The following is a 22,774-nucleotide window of genomic DNA, read 5'->3' as shown; positions in this document are numbered from 1 at the left end:
AAAAAAAAAAAAAAAAAAAAAGATGAGGCTTTTGGGTCATAATTAGCAAAGGTGCCACATTTCCAATGTTTTTGTACTAAATGCTATCAACCAATGAAGTCTGCTTTAATATCTAAATCTCTAAGCTTTTTGGTATCATTTGGCTTTTACAATAATCATTTTTACACAATTTTATGATCTTTTTAAACTAAAAAATTAAAAGTGATCTTACCTTTTCCTTTCCTGGCAAACAACATTATAATGAATGGAAAGTGTACATGTGTGGCAGGCACTTTATTATCCTAGACTTCCTCTCTAAAAGCCCCCTGCATGATGCTGTCCATACTCTGACTCCATCCCACGCCTCCTGAAGAGCTGGGCTGAATTATGAACTAGGAATTGGCCAATCATGTCACTCTGTGTCCACCTGACTTATCTGGTGTCTACAATGGGCCAGTAAGGAAGAGAATAACTTCTTCATGGCTCTCAAGAGCTACACTGTCATGAAGATCAGCAGAAAGTAAATAAAACCCACAGTCTTTTCCACGTTACGAAAGCCCCCTCATGGAGACCCACCTCCCAGGAGCGCCATTGGTCCGGACACAGAGGCCAATCAGTGCTGGCTGCTGTCACAGCTTTTCCGGCAGAGAATGGGTCCCCTCCCTGATGGACAAGCCCGGACCTGGCCCTCACTGACCCGAGTAATGAGGGGGCTCAGGCGCTGCTCCTTGGGACTATTTAGACCCCCAAAGCTTTTTCAAAATTCCATTTTAAGAGGCCTCACAATATGGCACATCTGTTGCAGTTTCCTAGCTGATCAAAGGGCTGAGAAATGCCCCTCAGGGTGCCCTCTGGAGAAGAGGGCTGCGTTTCACTCTGCTCGAGGTGAAAGGCTCCACTTCACATAAACAACCCAACTTGTCACTCATGATCTCCATTTTCCTTCCAGAGAGAAAAACCTTCAGAAATAATTCATGCCAAACACCTTCCAAACATTTGTTTCTTTCACAAGGTAAAACCGAACTAAGCACTAAACACTGACTCTGAAGGTCCTGGAGGGCTGCCCGGAGAGCACTCTTCGACTTGTGCTAGAGACCTGCCCTCCGTCACCCATCCAGTTGCTTCTCTCTTTTCCTTGAGTAGCCAGCTTGTGCTGCAGCCCAGACAAAGGAGGCGATTGCCCCAGAACGCTTCGCTATTGCAGCAGAGCTTTTGTGCATCTTCAGTGACCATTAAAATCTCATTCTCAAATTCCACACAGCTGTTTTCTCCTCTTAAAAAAAAAATAGGAGAAAGCTTTTCTGATGCAAAAGGGGGAGACCAGCGGGGACCAGGATTAATGGTGAAAAAGAGGCCTAAAGCCTCGCCCTCCTTTCAGCACGATGGCCTTTGAGTATTTCAGGCTGTGGACAAACACTATGGCCTCTCTGTGGCTAAGATGGTGAACTTATAAAAGGGGTCACTCTCTAGCATCTACTGTTTTCTTAAGAATCATGCCTTGACTTCTGAAGGACAAGCAGCCCACTGGGATTCCCAGGGTGCCCTGGGGCTGCCACTTTGTCCCAGCTGGGGGGCAGTAGCACCCGGGGCAGTGCTGTGGCCTCAGGCTCTGGTTTGAGCGCCCCCCCCCCCAAGGATTGCAAGACAAGAGCGACAGTGCCTCTTTGGGCTCAGAAGTTGATTTTTCATTGTCTGTCTGGGGTCTGGTGTGGGCTCAGATTTGCTATTTGAAAATCTTTTAGTTGGGGCAGAGAAATGAGCCCAGCTAGGCGTCTTCCATGCGGGTTCCCAAGTGTGTGCTGTGTTCCCTACATGCCTTTAACTGCAGCTAAAATCTCACTTCCCTTAGAGCGTCTTTTCCCCCCTCTATTTAAGTATTTCCCGGAAGATTTGCACTTTTCCCTCTTTGCATGTTGTCGGCTGTCCGTGGGATTTCATCTGTCATTGCTGGGAAGATGTGTTCACTCATTCGTCGTAAATATTACTAAGCATAGAGCAGTGCCTGCCGGCTGCTGCTCTAGGAGCTGGAGAAGCAGCAGGGAAGATGACAGACATGTCCCAGCCTTAACAGGGCCCTCACTGTCATGGAGAGCATGGACAGCAAACGGGCAAACAAGCAAACACATAGTAGAACATCAAGCAGTGGGTGATGTGATGAGGGTTAGGGGAACAAGGTAGGGGACAGAGTGGCAGGTGAGGCTGTTTCAGACCAGAACGGAATGCGGAAAACAGCCTTGCGGTGGGATTGCCCGACAGCCAAAGAGGTCTGTGACCCAGGGATGTGGTGTAGGGGCAGGTGCCAGGAAATGCGTTTTAGAAAACAAGCGATGGCCAGATCACACTGGTTCTTAATGGCTACAGTAAGAAAACTGGGGCTTATGCAAAGCATGTTCGGGTTCTGCCTGGGGAGCATTGTGATATCTCCCAGTGATCCTCTGCGTGGAGAGCAGACCGAAGGCAAGCAAGCGAAAGCAAGCAATGAGAGCCGTCACACAGACCGAGGACAGGAGGGAGGCTTGTAATGATGAAGAGGAAACTGTATCAGAAGGCAAAGATGCCAGCGGGCTGGGTAAGAAGCATAGCAACAGAGAGGTCAGGAAGACTGAGGTTTTTGGTGTGTGCTGCTGGGTAAACAGAGGCCCCATTTACTGAGAAGAGGGAGAAGCAGGTTCGACTGTGAGGGAGGAGGACACACGGAGTCTGAGGTGCCTGTTGCTACTGTTGGTTATCCACATGCTAATACAGAGAAGGCATGATTGCCTGCCGGGCTCCTACTCCTCAGGGCTTACAAAATGATCTGACATGGCCAGGCGTGCTGACGTGTGCCTGTAATCCCAGCACTCTGGGAGGCTGAGGCAGGAAGGCTGCAAGTTCAAGCCTTGGCAACTAAGCGAGACCCTGTCTCAAAATAAAAAGTTTTATAAAGAGGCTAGGGATGCAGCTCAGTACAAAGGTCCTGGGTTCAAACTCCAGTACCGCCACAAAAACATTTTTTTAAAAAAGAAAGAAGGAGAAAAGAAACAAGATACGGTTTGCTGGGCGTGGGCCACACATTCTTGGATCTATGTATATTCCTTTTTACCTAATAGATAAGAAACAAAGCCAGATTAAGTCTACTGTGTAACACTCCGTCCACCTCACAGGATGCATGTGAGGGGAAAGGTCTCTGAGAAAAGAGAAGGCAGGCAGCCCACAGCCCAGGGTGTGCAGACACTGCACCGAGAGGAATTCTAGTTTAACAGTGCCTGTTAAATAAATGTGCGGACTACTTTCAGCCAAAGTAACCGTCACAGGGTAAGGCAGAGCAGCTTCAAATGAGTCCTGTAGAGAACGCCGGCACTGAAGGCTGGACAGGAAAGTGCCAGGGTGGACAGGCGCATCTTCTCCCTGGCACTAGCTCTTGTTAGAGCACATCATGATCTAGAAATGGGAACTGTTCCATCAGACCTGACGAGAGTTCTCTCAAAGCAGCAGCAGCGAACCCTGTTTGGCAAATGAACGCAGCACCACTATTTAAAATGAACCTTGTAGAGGACCTGAAGAGGCTAGCTAGTTACTTTTCAGTTGTGCTCATTTAATCTTTGTTTCATTCTATCTTCTGTGGTGTGCTGTGCACAAGAATTAGCCGATCTTATAATTATGTACTATATAAATAAGTAAACATTTATAAATTCAAATACATTTGAGTATGAGAGAGGAATGCTCAACACCTCTGGAAGACAGTTTGTAACTCAAAATAAAAATGTGCTGGAACTAATACAACCACGATGGAAATCAATATGGAGAGTCCTCAAAAAACTAAAAATAGAAATTCCATTCACCCCAACTATACCTCTTCTAGTATTTTCCCAAAAGAGTTAAAGACATCATATTACAGTGATACATGCATACCTATGCTTATAGCAGCACAACTCAAAATAGCTAAATTTGGGAAGTGCCCTATAGTCCATCAACAGATGAATGGATAAAGAAAACTGTGATATTTACACAGTGGAGTCCTGCCCTGCCGTACAAAGGGATAAAATGCAGTCATTTGTAGGAAAATGGATGCACCTTGAGACCATAAGGTTAAGACACACAGGCTTGGATATTCCATGGTTTCTTTCATTTGAGAAACCCAAAGTATAAATAAAGAGTAAAATAAAAGATAATAGGAATTAGGGAGACAGAACTTGCAAATGATTAAGAGATAGAGGGACAGGGAAGACAGAGGAGGGGATTAAAAAAAGAATTAAGAATGCCAACTTCCCACAATGAGTGTAATCATTGTGTACTGCAAACATGCACTCATTACAAATGCATAAATAGAAACGAGCTTGAGCGGGCACGGTGGGAATCACCAGCGTGTGGCAACATCCAAGGCTGGGGCACAGGACGAGGTCACCTAGGGAAGCATGAAGAGCGAGGACAGGACAGAGGACTGAGCCCTGGGAGATCAGACAGTTGGGGAGGACCCAGCTACCGGGTAGAAGGAGGACCAGAAACATGCAGTGTCTGAAGCCCACAAGAGGAGAGTGATCCTGGGCAGGGAGTGAGCACCAGTGTCCATGAGGAGAGAGGACTGGCGAGGGGATTCGACAACGGGGTGGTCATTCGACATTTCTTCAAAGCAGTTTTGGTGGGGAGGTTGGCGTGAAAACCAGACTGAGGAGAAAATGGGAGGTGTGGAAGTACAGTAGCACTCTTCCAGAGAGGGTTGCACTGTAAGAAGACAAAGAAATGAAGCAGTATCCAGCAAGAATGATGGGATTGCCCGGGCGTGGTGGCGCACAGCTGTCATCCAGCACTCGGGAGGCTGAGGCAGGAGGATCACTGTGAGTTCAAAACCAGCCTGGGCTCCATAGTGAATTCCAGGTCAGTCTCAACTACACAGTGAGACCCTGTCTCAAAAAACCAAAAGAAAAAAAAGAATGATGGGGTCATTGGAAAGTGTGGCTCTTCAGTGCTCTTGGAAGTGATCGAATAGAGATTGAGAACTCTTGAGGTGGAGGTGTGGGTCTAACAGTGGGCAACATCCTTAAGGCACTGAGAGGAAATAAGTAGGAGAGCTGGCCTCAGGAGCACGGGCTGACCACTCATTTTAACAAGAGCCGCCTCACAGGGTGTGTGCCGATGCAGGGCAGGAGGGGTGAAGTTGTGTCCTAGACTCCCCAGTGCCTGTGCACACCTCTTCCCGGAAATCTTGCTGTGACTCCAATTAGGCCTGTCCAAGAGGAATGCTTTTCTTCTCTTTCCTGTCTCTGGCTTTACACTTATTATTTTGTGGTACTGGGGATAGAATCCAAGGCCTTCATACTAAGCTATATTTTGGGCCCTTTATTTTTTTTAGAAAAAATTTTTTTAGAGTTTAAATTGCACAGCTCGGGCTTGAACTTGTGATCTTCCTGCCTCAGCCTTCCAAACTGATGGGATTACAGGCATGTGCCACCACGCCAGGCTTGGCTTTACTCTTTTAACGGATGATGTCAGTATTCTCCGTCTCCACAGTTTCAATCCACAGTTATCCCCGATTTCCTTCCGCCCTGCTTCACCACCCTCCAGCACAGAATCTGTTGCGTTTCTGATTCTTTCACTTGCTGGCTCAAAACCTCTTTGACCTGACTCCCTGGGGCCACCTCTCAGTGCTTTGGCTCCAGAATTCAGTCTGCAGCTTCCTTTTCTGTGTCTGAGTTTTCATCCTTTCTCGTGCTCCCTCAAGAACCTGTTTTGTTTTTCCTTTTCTGCTTCTCCTATAAATCTCTTCTGATTATTTCTTCCCCAGTGATCACATTCATCTAGCTACCAACCCACTGGTTTTTCTCAGTGCGTCCCGAATGGGAAGCCGGGCTGGGGGAGATGAGAGCCATATGGGAAGCCAGAGGCAGGAGGAGAGGCCAACTCGCAAACCTCTGAGCTCACTCCAGCCTTTCCTCTTTGCATGCTCTCACCAAGTGCTGCTCATCTTTCCTCCGAAGTCTTCTAACCTGCAGCCTTTCCCCTGCTCCATCTACTGCCTTCCTGGTCTCTGCATCCCTTAAACTGTTACTCCGAAGTCTCTGGATCTGTCTTTTCCCCTTTAGTCCTGCTCCCTGCAATACTGCTGGGACGATCTCTCCACGTTACACATCTGAGCGGGACACTGCCTGATTAAACATTGTACCGGGGCCGTCACCTGGCGACAAAACTGAGGCTCCTTAGCAACGTACGCAAGGTCTTCCGGGGCGTGGCCACGTCATCCGGGTTTTGATTGGTTCTGGGCCATCGGAATCCTCTGGGCGCAGCCCGCTCCCTCCCATCTCCCCGGACTGCGCCTCTGCTTGCGCCTCTCCCTCTCACACTTTGCAGAAGCCTCAGCTTCGGCTCCTTTCTTTTGTCTTTTCTGACCCCTCCCTGGAAGGGCTGAGCGCAACCGGAGGGATGGTGTTTTATTTATCCGGCGCTACTCGGCACCCAACACTGACCTGGCGCGCGAGGGCGGTACTCAGGTCGGGGGAGGCTGGTCAGACCGAGAGCATTTGGGACTCAGGCTCTTGAGTGGGTTTGAATCCTGCCTCTGCCACATACGTGCTAAGTGGCACTGGGGAAAATGAGGGTTCCCCATGCTTTTGTCTCGTTATCTGCAAGAAGGGTCTGATGGAATGCAGACTGCTGACGGGACTGAATGGAATCATATCTGTTGCGTGCTTAGCACAGTGCTGAACACCTTTTTTTTTTGGACCGGGGATCGAACTCGGGTCCTTGCTCTTGCGAGGCAGGCGACAGAATCCCCGGCCCTGAACACATTCTCAGTGTTCAAAAAATGTCAATATTTTACTATGTTTGAAACTTTTTCTAATTAAAAGATTTCCCACTCAGCCTATGTAGATTTATGGTTGAGTACTGTAAAAGATTTATGGTCTAGTATTGGTCTATATTGCTAATACAGACTTTACTTTTCCCTTAGATAGAAGATTCTTACCTGCTTGATTCTAAGTACTTTCTCAGTTTTGAAAGACTTAAGAATATAACGCCCAGCCCGTTCCTGCCGCAGGCCCTCGGCATTTGCTGGCTCCTCCCCGATCGCGCTCCGCAGCTGGGGGTTCCGGACCACCCTCCCACCCCTCCGACGCTCTTGGTTTTATTCTCCTCGTAGCACAGGAACTTCTGGAACTATCTCTTCTTTCTTTTTAATTTCCACCTCCCTCTGTTAGAATGTGACAGAGAACAGGCCCTTTGCTCATTATGCTTTCACGGCTTCATCCCAAGCACATGGAGTGGACAGAGTGCTACCTCCATAAATCCTGGTTGATTTAATTTTGCTCAATTGCTGCAGGGGAAAGCTAATGTTGAAAACTGAATTAAGCTTTCTTTGTCTCTCAAGAACCTAGGCACTAAAATATTTCCTGGTTCTCCTGTTGCCTGGGTTGTACTTTTTAAAAATCTCAGCAAGTTTTAAGAACAACCAAATATAAAAAGTTACTGCCTCAAGTACGTCTCTTAAATAACTAACCCTTTATCTGATATTATGAAAGTAAAATAGTTAGAAATCTGTGTCACACTTAGTATTTTATTTCTCTAAAACTTGAGGGACTTTATGAAGTACTATGTGCTTAATGAATTTGTTCCTTGGAGAATATTTTTTTTTGTTGTTGCCATCTTGCTAAAATTGATCACAGATGGTACAAAGGTCATTTGCAGAGCAGACTGTCTCCAAAGTCCCCAAATGCCAAATTAATAAGACTTTACTATGTACAGATGACAATAAGAAAGTCATTAATTTGATCCGAAGTGATTATGTAGTACAACTCGGGACTTTACAATTTATTTTTTAAATGATATTGGAAAGCTGGGGGCGGTGCCCATCTGTAATATGAGCTACTTGAGAGACTAAAGCAGGAGACTTCAAGTGTGAGGCCACCTTGGGAAATTTAGTAAGGCATAGTCTCTGTATTAAAAACAAACAAAACAACTAAGTGGAAAAACAGTCAGACTATAGATATTCTCAGAAGAAATTCAAATGACTATAGATCTAAGACAGCATGCTAACTCTTACTAATAATCAAAGAAAAACAACGTAAAATAATCTTTTGCTTATGAGATTTACAAAAATCAAAAAAAATCATTGCTGAACAATTCACGTTAGCAAGGATGTGGGCAGTTGACACTGAAATGCAATGCAGAGGGAGTATACGTTGGTGTGGTTTTCGTGGAGGGCACCCTGGCATCTGTTTCAGCAGTGTCTATGTTTAAATATGCATATTCTTCGACCTGGCAGTTGTACTACTGCAGGAATATGGACCTGTGCCCAAAGAAGATCCTCACAGCAGCACCGTTTTCAGAGAAAAACTAGGAATAACTTTAATGTCCACCAGTAAGGATGGGGCTAACAATTGCTGTCTTAAAACAAATATAGATTAGAAAGTGAAAAGAAATAAGGTAACACTCCTGTCAGCGCGGACAGACATCTGCGATGTATCCTGTAGTCAAGAGCAGTGAACAGCGGTATTCAAATTGTATTGATATATTTTTAAAATATATTTATTTATTCACACATAAACCTATGTTCATCACAACAGCAAAAGCTGCTCTTTTCTAACATAAGCCAGAAAACTGTCTCTCCTCTGCACAAAGCCCTCGCTCTCTTCCTTTCTCGTTCAGATTCAGAGCCAGAGTCTGCATGGGTTTCTAGTTCCTGTGCTATCTGGGCCTCGGCTGGCCATCATCCCTCTGCGCTCCTGCCCAGGTCTCATCACCCTGGGCTTCCTTCCAATACCTCTGGGTATTGTGTTTGCTGGTTGTTTCCTTTGCCAGGAACTCTGGCCCCCACACGGCCCGACAGCACGCCTGCTCCTGACCTTTGCAGCTCAGCCTGAATGACACCAGGCAGTGAGGCCCTCTCTCACCACAGCCCACGTTTTGGGCGAGTGGGCTCCTCCGCACTGCTCACCTTGCCTGGGTCCTTCCTATTCTACTCCCCCCCACCATCTGCTGCCGTCTGCTCCATGATGTACATCAGTGTTTATGGGTTGGCTGTCTAGCCCCTCCCTCTGCAATTATCAACTCCAGGAGGGCTGAGATTTTTGCTTGTGTTTCATAGCTGGATTCCTGGCACCTAGAATGCTACCTGGCACACAGTAGGAGCTCAATAAATGCTTCCTGGAGAAGTACATAAAACTTCATTTCTATGGATGCACAAAAACAGCTGTGAAAAATACACAATAAGCTATAACGGTGGTTGCTGCTGGGAAGTGGTGTTGAGGCATTTGGGGGAGAATTCTCACCTTTTACCATATACATTTCGGTACCACTAGGAACACATACCACTTTTGTAATTAAAAACCGAATTAAAATATTTTTAAAAATAAACATAATGGGTCCATTTCCCCACCCAGATCATTCAAAACACTTTTCCTGGGTTCTACAATGGTTTGGCTATGGTTTAAGTGGTTTCCCAAGGGTTGCATTGAAGTTCGATTCCCACCATGAGGTATTAAGAAGGTGAAGATGAGCCCCACTGCGAGATTTAGAGGTGGGGCCTGTGAGAGGTGACTTGGATGAGAAGGACATCAGGGCAGAGGCCCCGTGATTGAATGAAGTTTTATAAGAGGTAGAGAGCAGAGCCAGCTACTTAGGATGCTGAGGCAGGAGGACCTAGGCAACACAGTGAAACCTCATCTCAGGAAAAAACATGTGTGGAGCCAGGGATTTAGCTCAGTAATTCCACTGCCTGCCTCAAAAGCACAAGGTCTGCAGTTCGATCCCTGGTACCAAAAACAAACAAACAAACAAACAAACAAAACTGTGTGGGGAATCAGAAGGTACACGTGTGCCTGTGCCCCCATCTCTTACCATGTGTTGCCCTATGCCTCCTTGAGACTCTGCCAGCAAGAAGACCATCACCAGATGTGGTCCTTTGACCTTGGACCTCCAAACCTTGAGCCAAAATAAACCTCTTTTCTTTATAAAAATACCCAGCCTCAAGTATTTCATTATAGTAACAAAAACTAATGCAGGCTTCTTTCTGCAGACACTGAAAATGATTTCAAAAAGAACTAAGACTTGTCTGCCATAAACTTGTCCTTGCTATCTGTACCATACACAGTTCAGAAAAATACCAACAATACTGACCTTTGGATTAAAAGAATCATAGCACAGTGATATATGCTCACCCATATTTATAGCAGCACAGTTTGTAATAGCTGAAACTTGGAAACAGCCCATTTGCCCATCAGTTGCAGATTGGATAAAGATGTGGTTTTTCTATAAAATGGAATACTGCCCAGCCATAAAGAATGAGAAATTAGATTATTCATAGGAAAATGGATACATATTGAGGATATACTCCTAAGTGAAATAAATAAGTCACACGTGTAAATACCAAATAGTTTTTCTGGTTTTAAAAACTAAAATAGTACTCAAGATCCTAATGGGATAATTAGCAATGTGAAATAGGAAGAAAAGGGCTAAAGGTGCAGGGAAAGTGGGAAGGGTGGGGGAAAGGTAATAAGGGAAAAGAAAAAATATGAGAAAATGAAAAAATGGAAATAAAGTGTTTGTAAATGGGGAGGGGTGGAGGGGTGGAGGGGTGAAGGGAGGGCAGGGGTATGGGGAAAAAATGAGAACCAAGACCTGTCATGTAAAGGTACAAGATCCCATATGAGAAAATGAAAAAATGGAAATAAAATGTTTGTAAATGGGGAGGGGAGGAGGGGATGAAGGGACGGAAGAAAAAAGGTACAAGATCCCAATGATGAATGTAACTGTACTGTACACCTAAAATGTACCGATAAACTCAATGAGAGGAAAAAAAATACTGATCTTTGGGAAGTCCTAACACCTTCAATTAGATCAGGAATGTAAGCCATGCAAACATACACACATATTCTCATACACACTATGCCATGCATCTGCCAGCTAAAAATCCTCTCTAATTAACATATCCAACCCTTCTTTGTACCCACTTCCTCCCTCTAGGAGAAAGAAGGAATGTCGCTGGTAATTCCTTATGCTGTTTCTCTGCACGGCAAACTCAAACACTGCTGTCAGACAGGGTAGACCTGATATGACCCTGGGTGGGCTATGAAATTCATTTAGCATTAGAGGGAAGATATACTGTTTTTCTTAGAAACAAATTCAACTGAATTATTTAGCATAAGAGATCCCAGGGACACATTCACACAGTACAACAGGGACAAAGCCCTCAATGACAGTCCTTCTTAGGTTGACATGGTCACCAGGCCTCTGTCAAGTCAGCCTTCTCCTTCTCCTTGGGCCTGATTTCCCAGAAGCATAGTCACAGCAGAATCAGTAATACTCCCGCTGGAGTTGGCCTTAAAGCTAGCTTTCCTGTATTCTTCACTAGCCACAAAGTCTTTCTGGTGAGCCCATAAGGTCTCACCCCAACACCCCAGCAAATGAAGGGAAGGATGAGATTCGGCTCCAAGAATTCAGAAGGATCGGTCTGCCTTTCCTGAGAGTTTTTCCAACTCCTCTGAAAAGCAGGGTAGCAGCAGCCAACTCTCACCACTATTTGGGTTTGGAAACTCAAACTCAGAATTTTGAGTAAGAACCAACCAACCAGCTGGGTTTTTGCTTTTCTTCTTCTTTCTTTTTAAGATCAGCTGGAATAAAAATCAAAATTATCTAGGAACCAGCCCCTTGTGGACAGTTACACTTCATTTTCACTAAGTTTTGGCAACGTGGCAGATCTGAGCTGTGGCACTACTGGCTGACAGTTCTCCAGAACAAAGCTGGGTTTGGCTTTGCTTATTCCAAAACTCTGACTTATTACTCCTTACCTATTCATTTCTGAGGCTTTGTGACTCTTTTGACACTTCAGAAATGACATCTACTTAAGGATCTGCTTACTGACTTCCTCTTACTTGGGAAGAGAGCACAGGCTTTGGAATCAGATCATCAATGAGATTTTTGGGAGGGGACTGAGTATTGGACCCAGGACCTTCACAGTGAGCTATATCCACAGCCCTTTTTAATTTTTTTTCTTTAGACAGATTGTCACTGAATTGCCCAGGTTGGGCTTGAACTTGTTTGCCTCTTATCTCAGCCTCTCAGAGTGCTAGGATTATAAGTGTGCACCACCATGCCTAGCTCCATCAATGAGGTCTTAACAAGAATACATCCCTCTGAGCATCAGTATATTCACCTGTTAAATGGAAATAATCACCCTTACCTGGTAAGGTTACCATTAGGATCAAATGAAATAACACATATTCGGGGCTCAGGGTTGTACTTGTTAACAGATAGAACTCAGTAAATCACCATTATTACCAAAAGCCAAGACCCTGATTTTCCCTCTCCGAACTTTTCAGGTAGTATCTCTCATAACTGCCCCGAATTGTCTCTCAGGACAAACAGATCTCAGAACTAACCACATTGAAACCTCTTGTCCCAGAACCTCTTGCCGGGTTTATCAGAGGAATAGAACTGATACTGCCGGAGTGCTGGATCTCATGGTTAATTCTGAAACACACGTACACCACCCCATGCACACACGCCCACAGACACACAACATCTCATGAGAGCCGAAGAGGCTTGGGCTGAAGCTCAGGAATCTCATAAGGCAACTGCGTGGCCCCCAGCTTTGCTGCTGCACAAAACTATGACAGGAGTTTGTTCATTTCCACCAGCGGTCAAAAGAAGGATGCGATTACAAGGACTGTGATAAGAGTGTGGAGAAGGCTTGGGGCGCCTTATACCTCCAGATCTGCCCTACTTAGGGGATGCTGCTCCGAAGACAACATCCCTCGCGTCCTTAAAGGGCACCATTCCCTCTTCTTACCGATCCTGCCTCTTCCTTTCTGTCCTTCAACTCAACACACATGGACTTCAGTGCCCACCATAAGCCAGGCACAGGTGAGCGACGCTCAGCCCCTGGGAGCTCCCAGTCTGGTAAGCAGAAGAGCCACAGGACAGTAGTTACCAGCAGACAAAGGGCTCCGGAAAGTTCTCTGGAGAAGGGAGGATGGCCCAGACCTGCTGTCGGCTACCCTTAGTGTCCACAGAGCTCAAGGCAGTTCTGTAAGCAGGAATGTCCTGGGCTACTCACCACACTGGTTTTCTACATGCCCCTGGCCCACTCCACAGGCCTCTGCCCGCTGCTCGGATGCCCTGGGAGACTTCTTAGCCACATCGAGGTCCATGCCAGAGAGCTGAAGGTGGAACTGCTCCCTGTGGGCCGCCTTCCTGAGCGTGCGAAGCGCCTTCCGAAGCCGCTTCTCCGTGCGCTTTGAGATGCAACTCAGATCACATGACGCTGCAGAAACAAGGGGGACAGCAGCGCCAGGAGGTCAAGCATAGTGTGTGGGGCTGTCCAGACTAACTGTAGGCCCCACCAGCACCCCGAGATCCCAGTGGACCAGAAGGGGAGACACCTGGAGGTGCGCACCTAGCAATCTGGGCAGCATTTGATTCAAATGGAAATTTGTTGACCAAAAAACGGTAGCTTTCAGTTTTCACGAAGCAGGGAAAATCATCAGGTCAGGTTCTAAACCAATTTAGAGTAGTTTGGGGTGAAAATAAAACAGGAGATACTTCAGTGTTTGCACTATTTTCCCCCCCAGCAATGGTGAAAAGTGAGAGGCAAAGAGAGAAGGAGCAAGCTGTGGGAAGCCTGGCACGATAGTGACTTTCAGACCAACCTGTCACCTCCTTTTGGTAAGTTTCACGCTCAAACTCAACAGTGAGAAACATTTCCTTGTGGGCGCTTGGTCGGCCAGGGGCTCCAGGGACTTGCTTGCCGGAGCTGCATGTAAGGTTTGCGTAGAGGAAGCTCTCTTTTACTGAGCTGTGCTTCTCTGTATGAAGAAACAAAATTATCGGAAGCCAAGTCCTAGCAAAGCACTCAGCTGGACGTTCGCTAGAACACAGTAAACATTTCATTAAAACAGCTCTCCAGGGACTGCATGATTAACTCCACATGCTAAGATGTTGCAAGCCCCCAGTCTGGAGCACGAGGACATTTTCATCTTGAAGCCCCAGTGCTGCCTCCTACGTAACTTTACAATCTAGCCATTGAAAATTCTTTTCACGGATAAATGCGGCCATTTCCACAAAACCAGCCACCTAGGCAGGAGGCAGAAGCAGGGGCGGCCATTCCGCATTCCCTACTTGAAAGGTGTGCTCCTGTTCTCACGGTTGGTTTCCCCACAGCTGGACTGTGATGGCCTGAGCAGGGGCTGAAGTCTTCACACAGGGACAGGAAAGAAACCAACTCATGCTTTCAGGCAAACTGGCCTTGGTGTGATCCAACCCGAAGGGAGAGCTGGAGAGCTCGTTTTTAAGTCACCAGAACAATACACGGCACAAAGAATCCACAGAACCAAACAGTATCCTGTTGGCCCCAATGATGACGGTGGAAGTTTCAAGTAAGGAGGGCTTTGTACACCTCTGTTCCCAAATTTGGCTGTCTCCAGTGCCCCAGCGACTTCCTGTTGACCAATGATTGTTAACCCAAACTGAAGAGCAGATCATATCCACACAATAAATCTGTTTTAAAACCTAACTTTATCAAACTGAAGAATCATCTGCATGGTATTCTTGTACATTACAGGGACATTCAAAGGGACAGGTCATGGGGGGGCAAATGCATTTTTCTCTATATTTTTCCCCCAAAATATATTTTACCTTTTCAAAAAACTAACTTCAAAATTGTAAAGTAATCAGACATTCATTTTGAGCCTTTTTATTTTCAATTCTATCTCTATTTTTAAAAATCATTTTAAGTAAGTTTCAATTTATAGAAACTTGCTAAGATAGCAGAATTTCCATATATCTTTCACTCGGTTTCCCTTAATATTAACATCTTACTTTAACATCATATTTATCAAAACTAAAACATTAAATCCAGGCATGATGGCTAATGCCTATAATCCCAGCACTGAGGTTGAGGTAGGAGGATCTGTGAGTTCAAAACCAGCCTGGGCTACATAGCGAGTTCAAGGTCAGCCTGAACTGCATAGGGTGACCCTGTCTCAAAACAGAACACAAAAAATTCTGAGATATTAGCAGTGGTGCAACCTCATAAAGTAAAGTCCAGGCCAAATCTGCTTTTCAATAGCTCTTTCCTCCTGATTTTAAAGTATAAATGTTCACCATGGAGAATATGGGAAAAGTAGAAAACATTAAAATTATCCATCGTCCTCTCCTTTAGATATAAGCACTTCTAACAATATAGTGGGCTTTCTCTTTTTCTGTCCTCTTCACTTTTTCACGCACACTTTGGATGGTATTAGATATACAAAATGTTGCTGGGCTTGGTGGCGCACGCCTGTTATCCCAGCACTCGGGAGGCTGAGGCAGGAGGATCACAGTGAGTTTGAGGCCAACCCAAGCTACTTAGCTCAGGGCCAGCCTGAACTACACAGCAAGACCCTGTCTCAAAAAGAAAAGACACACAAAATGTTATGGTCCCCTTTTCTGTCACAACACTAAAACAAGTACATTTTCTTCTGTCCTCAAAAATGCATTGAATACATTCAGTTAATAGCAGCATACAATTCTATCAAACGGAGAAACCAAAATTGATCTTGGTTGGTTACCAATAGGTATCAAAAGCAACTAGAGTGAGCTTTGTGTTTGTATGATTTATTTGAGGGTAGATTAGAAAAGAAACCTCCTAATAAGTAAATCCTGATTTGCTTAATCACCTAAAGCATTCTCTGAAACATTATGGAAATGTGAGTCATGGAAGCAAGCAGAGTGCTAGATTCTGCTCATTTCAGCGAATCCAGTTATACTTGGATGGCCTTTGTTTTGCTGAAGCCAATGGTATCACAGCTTCTGAAAACTAGACCCAGATGGAATGCTGGGTATTACCTCTTTGTTCATCAAATTTATCTTTTCTGCTGGGTGTGGTGGCGCACGCCTATAATCCCAGCACTCAGGAGGCTGAGGCAGGAGGATCACTGTGAGTTCAAGACCAGCCTGGGCTACACAGTGAGTTCCAGGTCAGTCTCAACTACATAGTGAGACCCTGTCTCAAAAAACCAAAAAAAAAAAAAGAAACAAACAAACAAAAAACAAAAAAAATTAACATTTCTAGGCCAAACCTTTTTTTTCTTTTCATTTCTTTGGGTGATCTTTCAAGCAAACATTAAGATCTAGAAAATTTAACCTAATATGATCCCAAATTGGTAATTCATCTCAAGACCTTTGTGACCGCTGCAAACTCAGGTTTTTCCAGAGCTCATCAACTATCTCTTAAAGGAAGCCGTGAGGTAAGAACCCCAGAACTACACAGGGGTGCTTCACCAGGCTCTCCTTCCTCTGGGAACAAAGTCTTTACAGATTCTGAAGTGTGCCTGAGTTGGCCGGACCACTGTCTGTCCACCCTCAGACTTCCAGCTCAGCTCAGTCCAGCCCCTTTCCGACCTGCAGTCAAGCTCCAGCTCCCCACATGCTGGCGAGCAGCGGGCATCTGATTCCATACCTGGTAGTGCTGATCGAAGACCCTCGGGAAACGGCTCAGACTTTTTCAAACTACACTTGCCTTCATTTAGCTTAAAGGTTACACTTGTCCTGATGGTGGCGACATCTTCAGAAAGAAACAAGTGAGAGACGTTACCTTCAGAGGCAAAGGAAAGGAAGCACCCGGGGATGGTGGCAAGCTATCCATTGGCTGGGACGCCCCCAGTGTCGCACAGCCCGAGCCCAAGAAAGGGTGGCATCACGGAGTGCCCATTTCCCCAGAGAGCAAACAGCTGGAGCCAGGAGTTATAGTTACTCCCTCCTGGGAGAGATTAATCCGGTGTTCAAACATAACAAAGGGAGGGCCCCAAACAGCCTCCGCAGTGAAATAAGAGAAGAGGTCGTTTGTGTACCATGACTGTTGAGGGAAATGGGAAAGAGCAGACTCTCCTACACCTGCCCTGGAGGCTGGTGTAGGACAGGGCTGAGGGAGCTGCCATTCTAGGCATGGTTAGACTTCCAGGGCTGGGAGGGAGCAAGGGCCCTCCTTCTAGGGGCAGATGTGCAGAATTCCCTTCTCCTCCCAGAATCAGTCTTAAGCATATGTTAGGCCCTGGAGTCTATGACCTAGATGTAAATTCTAACTCTGACTTATGGTGAGAATTTGGGCAAGTTCCTTAACATCCTTATGTCTCATAATTAAGTACTGATATTACCAGGCTGACCTGAGGATTAAATGAAATAAGGCAAAAAAGAACAAATAAGTTTAGCTTACTGCTGGGTACACAGTAAGAACCAAGTAACTGTTAGCTGTACGCTTGTTTGCTTGCCCTGGGGTAGCCCTAAATCACCAAGAAATCATCACTGAGGGATTTGATGAAACGGACCGTGATGTCCCTTCTCAAACATCTGGCAATATAGGCAGGGAAGGTTGGTGCTCAGCATTCTGAACCCAGACTGCCTGGGTTCAAATCCTGGCTCCTCTCTTTCTTATCCGAACTACTTGTCAGTTAGTTCACCTCTCTGCACCTTAGTTTGTCTGGCTAATGAGAATAAAAAACAACAATGACAAAAACTGACCCAGAGGGATGTAGTATAGATTAAATCAGCTAATATACACAATAAGGTAGCTGGCATGTTTGAACTGCTCAGGGGCTGTTTTGCTTTGGGTCTTCAGCTTTGCTGATAATGTCATATGAGCACCAAGGTGTAACATGGGCCCGGTGTGGTGACAAATGCCCATGATTACAGCACTCAGGAGGCTGAGGCAGGGGTCTACCACGAGTTCAAGGCCAGCCTGGGCTACATAGTCCAGGCCGTATTTCAAAGAACAAAAATGATGAGATATGGTCCTCATTTAGGTGTTCTCAAGACACAGTAACAAATGGGTCTGTGTCTGGGAAGACAAGACCTCCTGAAAACTCTGGATTTCACTCTTAGTCTTTGGACAAACTGGAAAAGGTTTGGGTCTCGTTCTCAGGACAGAACCCTTGTTGCCCCCGTTCTCCCCAGGCCTAGCTCCATCTCCTGCAAGACTCTGAGATGCTCTGGGTACCAGGAGTGAGTAGCCTGGCTCCGAGGCTCTGTGGGCCTCTGTAGAATGACGACCCCCAGGGTGAGCACAGAGCACAGTGGCCCTTCAGAAAGTGATGGTTACATGGCAAGTTACATTCTGGGCACCAAGGGTGCAGGCAAGGACACCCTGGCACATGTTCGCAGCATGGAGATTAAGGAAAAAAAGAAAACAAAGCTAACAGCCAAGAATAGCTCCTCATGAAGGAAGCCCACTGAACACAGTGAGCCCCAGAAAGGGTACACAGATTTGGTAATTACCCCCAAAAGCAGAGTCATTGGATTTGTGCTGTTTGCTCCTTAGAGAAGAAGAGCCGCAGGTGACAGAGTAGGCCTCTTGCAGTCCTAACAGACAGAATGTGGATTGTCACATGAGTAAGAAAGATTGCAGGCCATCCTGGTATCAGCTGAAATTGTCCCAGTCCTGCTCCCCACGCAATAAATATTAGAAAAACACCCAATCTATGAGTTCTCTATCCACGGGCCTCTGACGGTCAGAAAGTATCTGGTTAAGGACCTAAAAGGGCTGTGAGAGTATCTGACACCTACCAGCCAGGAAGACCCTGCCATGGCATGAGGATTTGCCACTCACCTGAAGAGAGACGGACGCCAGCGTGACATCTTAGGAGGCACCTGTCTCCTCCACCACTCTTACTGCAAAGCAGGGACGCGTAGGACAGCACACGAGTGGGCGGGAACCCTTTCACTTCTAGACAGGACAAAACACAGACACGGACAGAAAGAGAAGGACATACCCAAGCGTGACAAGGGTGGCTGAGTCCCATGCACCAAAGGCCCCAAGAAAAGGTGGAGCTGATGCCCATACAGAACACAACACCAGGCCTCATTTCCACCGTGGTCCAGGAGCGCCTTGAATGCTACTTTTTCATGCACAAAAGCAACCGGGAAAACAGACATAAGTTCCAACCGACACAGAAGCACAGAAGGAAACGCCAAAGAGCCTGCAAAGTATCTCCTGTTTTTGGACTAATTAAAGACCGGCTGCTGCCACTGACAGAGGGGAAAACTCAGTGAGAAGTCAGGGTCACCGGGCTCGGGGGGACACGGAGCACTCAGAGCCTCCGGGCCAGCAGTGAGCCCTCTTTGCTGAGTCTGTGCCGTCCGGGGTGGGCGCCCCTTACCCACACAGTCCTTTTTGTTCCAGTGGAGCTTATACCCAGGATGGCACTGGCACTCATAGCTGCCCACTGTGTTCACACAGACCTGCTGACAGCCGCCATTGTTGTCACTGCACTCGTTGGTGTCTGTGGAACAAAACGTTTCCCTGTCACAGCAGCACATCACTGAACGGCCTGACACTGTCTCTCTGTTGAGGAGGGGCAGCAGTGGGGTCACATGGTCGGAAGGTGCCCCTTGCCTTCAGGATGTATGCTTGGCACCTGCTTGATCAGGTACCCCATTCCCTGATGTCATGGGCCTCCCAGAAAGGTGTCAAATTCTACCCTTGACCAAACCATCGCCCTATTAGGGGCATTCAGAAGGGACCATACTCTACTTTCAGATATCCACACTCAGACACTGCACGGGGTTCTAATTTAAAACTCCACCACCCTCCAGACCACACAGCAAGGGAGACAGACAGAGTGAAGGCTCCTCCTTGCTTGACTATTTCCACAGCTGAAGACAGAGAGGGGAAGCAGCCTGCACTGATCCCTGTCAACCTGAGACTGAGTCCAGGTCAGAAGGTGACTCCACCTAAACCCAGATTCACATCCGTACGTAAGATAGATTTTGTTGGAGTTTCCTGGTGGACTGGGAAGGGTATGTTTTTAGCCATGCCAAAGATGTGCTGAAAAGAAGGGAGACAATATTATCTATAGCAAAGCACCACCAGTATCCTTTTGTCTGCAGCACAGGACACAAGGACTGGACAGGAAATATTCTGACCAGTGGTTCCCAAATCCTGCAGATCCTTAGAATCACCTTGGAGGCCCTAAACATTCTAGACTTGAATAGAATCTAAATCTGGTTTGGTTTTGTTTGGTTCGGTTTGTGTTGTTTTTGTTTCTTGAGGGTGGGTCTCTCTAAATTGCCCAAACTGGCCCTGAACTCGTAATCTTACTGCCTTAGCTTCCCAGGTGCTGGGATTACAGGTAGGCACCACTAGACCGGCTAGGGATCTGAATGTGTATTCTCAAAGATTTCCAGGCAAATCTGATGGCCAGGAGAGTGGAAGCTAGTTGGTACCAAGTCTGTTTATGCCACCTCTTGCTTGACCATAAGCTGATGAGACAAGAGAACACGTTGCTAAATGGGCATAGCGAAGAGATAGATCTACTTTCAGCTCAAAGACCCAACCATGGGGCTCAACCCTAGGCTTTGCAGCCAGTGCTTATGCACAGCTGGCTTGGGGAACTGCTTGCTGCCTGCCACGCCTCTCTGAGTGCTGTGTATTTATGGTCTGCTGCATTATGGTCCAGCTGATGAGTTTCCCCTCCTGACAGACCCTCCCATTCTCTGAATATAGCCCCAAGGCAACAAAGTCAGGGCAAATCCACAGCTGAAAATGCTTAGCTCCTCTCTCCTCCATTTCACCTGGGATGTGCTAAAGGGATCAAGGTGGACAGAACCTTTCAGCAGGTGCTTCCCTCAAGTGGAAGGACTTGTTGTCACTGGACAGGGACTGGAATGTACCTTCACCCCCAATGTAGAAAAATCTCTCACCCCACTCCCCTCGGGCCCAGCCTCACCCCACCTCCCAACCCAAGAGAGGTGATCTGCTCACCTCCACAGTGGGTGAAGCCATAGAGGGTATAACCTGCGTCACAAGCACAAGCGAATGTGCCAGGGTGGTTGAGGCAGCTGTGGTCACAGGTCCTATCCAAAGAGCACTCGTCCACATCTGCAATTGTCAAAGGGAGAGGGGAGCTGCAACCAACACCAACGTGATGGAGAGGCTCCTAATACACACCAGCCTCGACCGATAACAAAAACAACACCCTGGAGGGGAAGAATATTCATTCTCCTTGCTCGCTGCATCAGAGTCTTAAGCAGCCCACAATCAGTACACACACGGCCAGGACCCTTATTTCCAAACTGTGTTGCAAACTTCACTTTCCTTGAAGCTCAGTTGATCTCTCTCATCCATCTTTATTTGCAAGGGTAATTTAAATTATATAAACATCGCCAAATAAGATAACACACCTAAAAAGAGTTTTTGCAAACTATACTATAAGTCATAAGGCTAACAATGCACTATCAGGGTTATATTGTTGTTGTTATTATTCTTATCGTTGGTAAAACAGCAACTGTAAGTTTTTCAGCTATGGTAAAATGAAAGGAGAAAATACTTGGATTGGAGGTAAATCTGGTTCCCATCTCTTTCTAATCTTTCCAGAATCAGTCTTCTGGCTCCTAAGCATTAGAATCCTGGGTTTTAATGGCATCTGCACTGAAAGAATGCATTAACACTAATATCCCCAGTACTGAAACTTGGTGGTTAAGCACTACACTGGATCCATTCGGCCAGTCCTTAGGTTTCCTATCCCCTTTCTACCTGGCTCAGAGTGGCTGCACCCTTGGCTGCAGCTGGGACCATGCTGTATATTTGTCTATCTAATCATTCTTCTTCCATGGTGTGGCCCTCACCTCTTCCCTGTGAACTAGAATTTCAGTGTTTCACTCCCTACACTCTTCGGGGGGTTTCAGAGTTACAGCCGGTCTCTCCAAACGGGAAGACCAGGACTCAGACAGCACTCAGTGGAAGCCAACTAGGCCATTGATAGACCACTTTTTCAGCACCACATGCATCATGAGAAACTATGTTAATAAAAAGCAAACATTTGGATGGATCCAGAGGAATGAAAAAGTGAAATAAAAAGGGCAACTTCTTGCAAAATCTTTTGCTCCCTAGCTTTTCCCAGAAACTTGGCATTTTCTTCAGCAAATCTGTTCTCTGCAAATATTTGTTATACAAAGACTGATCAGTTAAAAAAAAAAAAAAAGGAGAAAAAGTCAGTTTCTTTCCGGGTAATTGATGCCATTCTGTGAAATCTGTTACTAATATGAGCCATTTGCCAAGAAAGAGACTCGTTCAGTAGCTGACTTTGGCCGCTTGATACGGGCTTTTGCTTTGCCAAAAATAATGAGATCACTTTTCTAATTCCTTTTTAATGTGTTTACACAGCTTAAACAGCATTGCTTGCTCTATACATTATGAAACATTATGTGGAACAGCAAATTTGTTTTCCAAGTCAAACTGTAGAGAACCATACAATAATCATCTAGAATTAACTCACTGAATTTAAAGAAAAACATACTTGAAATGCCTGGAAAATTATGTATTAAGAACAGAAAAAGGGGGAAGAAAAACCTAATTCAGACCATAAAGTTTAAAAAAAAGATACACCTCTTTTTTTTTTGGTATCAGTGATTGAAACTGGGACCTTGCGCTTGCCAGGCAGGCAGTGAAACCACCGAGCTAAACCCCTGGCCCTGTTACACCTTCATTATGTGACACAGAATCAAATTTTATATTCTGATGTTTATTTCATGCAGATATTTCTAAAATAATAATAAGAACAGCAGTTCTTATCTCCAGAAACAAAACGGGAATAGTGGCGCAGCCTGAATTTCCTGGCAGCTTCCTCCTGCACATCAATGGGACATAAAAGGTGCTTCACCTAAACCTATAAACGATGATAGCCCTCAAACAGCTTTCTGTCACCCACGAGTTGTCAATACCAGATGCTGCCCAGGGAGGTCCCCTTGCGGTCCCCCTTTACTTGGGAAGGATGCATTTGAAAAGAAGTCTAACCAATATCCCTTTCCCACAACCCCTCCCTTCCATCCTCCTCTCCAAGGATCAAAGGCTGGTCAT

The 22,774-nt window shown here is 46.0% G+C and overlaps 1 protein-coding gene across 3 annotated transcripts in view; it reads right to left on the bottom strand.

The window, feature by feature from the left end:
• Positions 1-22,774, bottom strand: part of Scube2 (signal peptide, CUB domain and EGF like domain containing 2) — an 89,526-nt gene that overhangs the window by 13,956 nt on the left and 52,796 nt on the right. For all 3 annotated transcript variants that reach the window (XM_033764150.1, XM_033764151.1, XM_010615305.3), the window contains 7 exons: positions 20,681-20,797; positions 19,077-19,199; positions 18,527-18,643; positions 18,196-18,279; positions 16,385-16,489; positions 13,596-13,751; positions 13,004-13,210 (listed from right to left, as the gene is read on the bottom strand). In XM_033764150.1, coding sequence (XP_033620041.1) covers positions 13,004-13,210; positions 13,596-13,751; positions 16,385-16,489; positions 18,196-18,279; positions 18,527-18,643; positions 19,077-19,199; positions 20,681-20,797 — 909 coding nt within the window. The remainder of the gene's footprint in view (positions 1-13,003; positions 13,211-13,595; positions 13,752-16,384; positions 16,490-18,195; positions 18,280-18,526; positions 18,644-19,076; positions 19,200-20,680; positions 20,798-22,774) is intronic.

Source organism: Fukomys damarensis, unplaced genomic scaffold (assembly GCF_012274545.1).
Source record: "Fukomys damarensis isolate Sample0158 unplaced genomic scaffold, DMR_v1.0_HiC HiC_scaffold_16, whole genome shotgun sequence".
In the NCBI taxonomy this organism is placed as follows: domain Eukaryota; kingdom Metazoa; phylum Chordata; class Mammalia; order Rodentia; family Bathyergidae; genus Fukomys; species Fukomys damarensis.
This window is presented reverse-complemented; position numbering and strand designations above follow the sequence as displayed.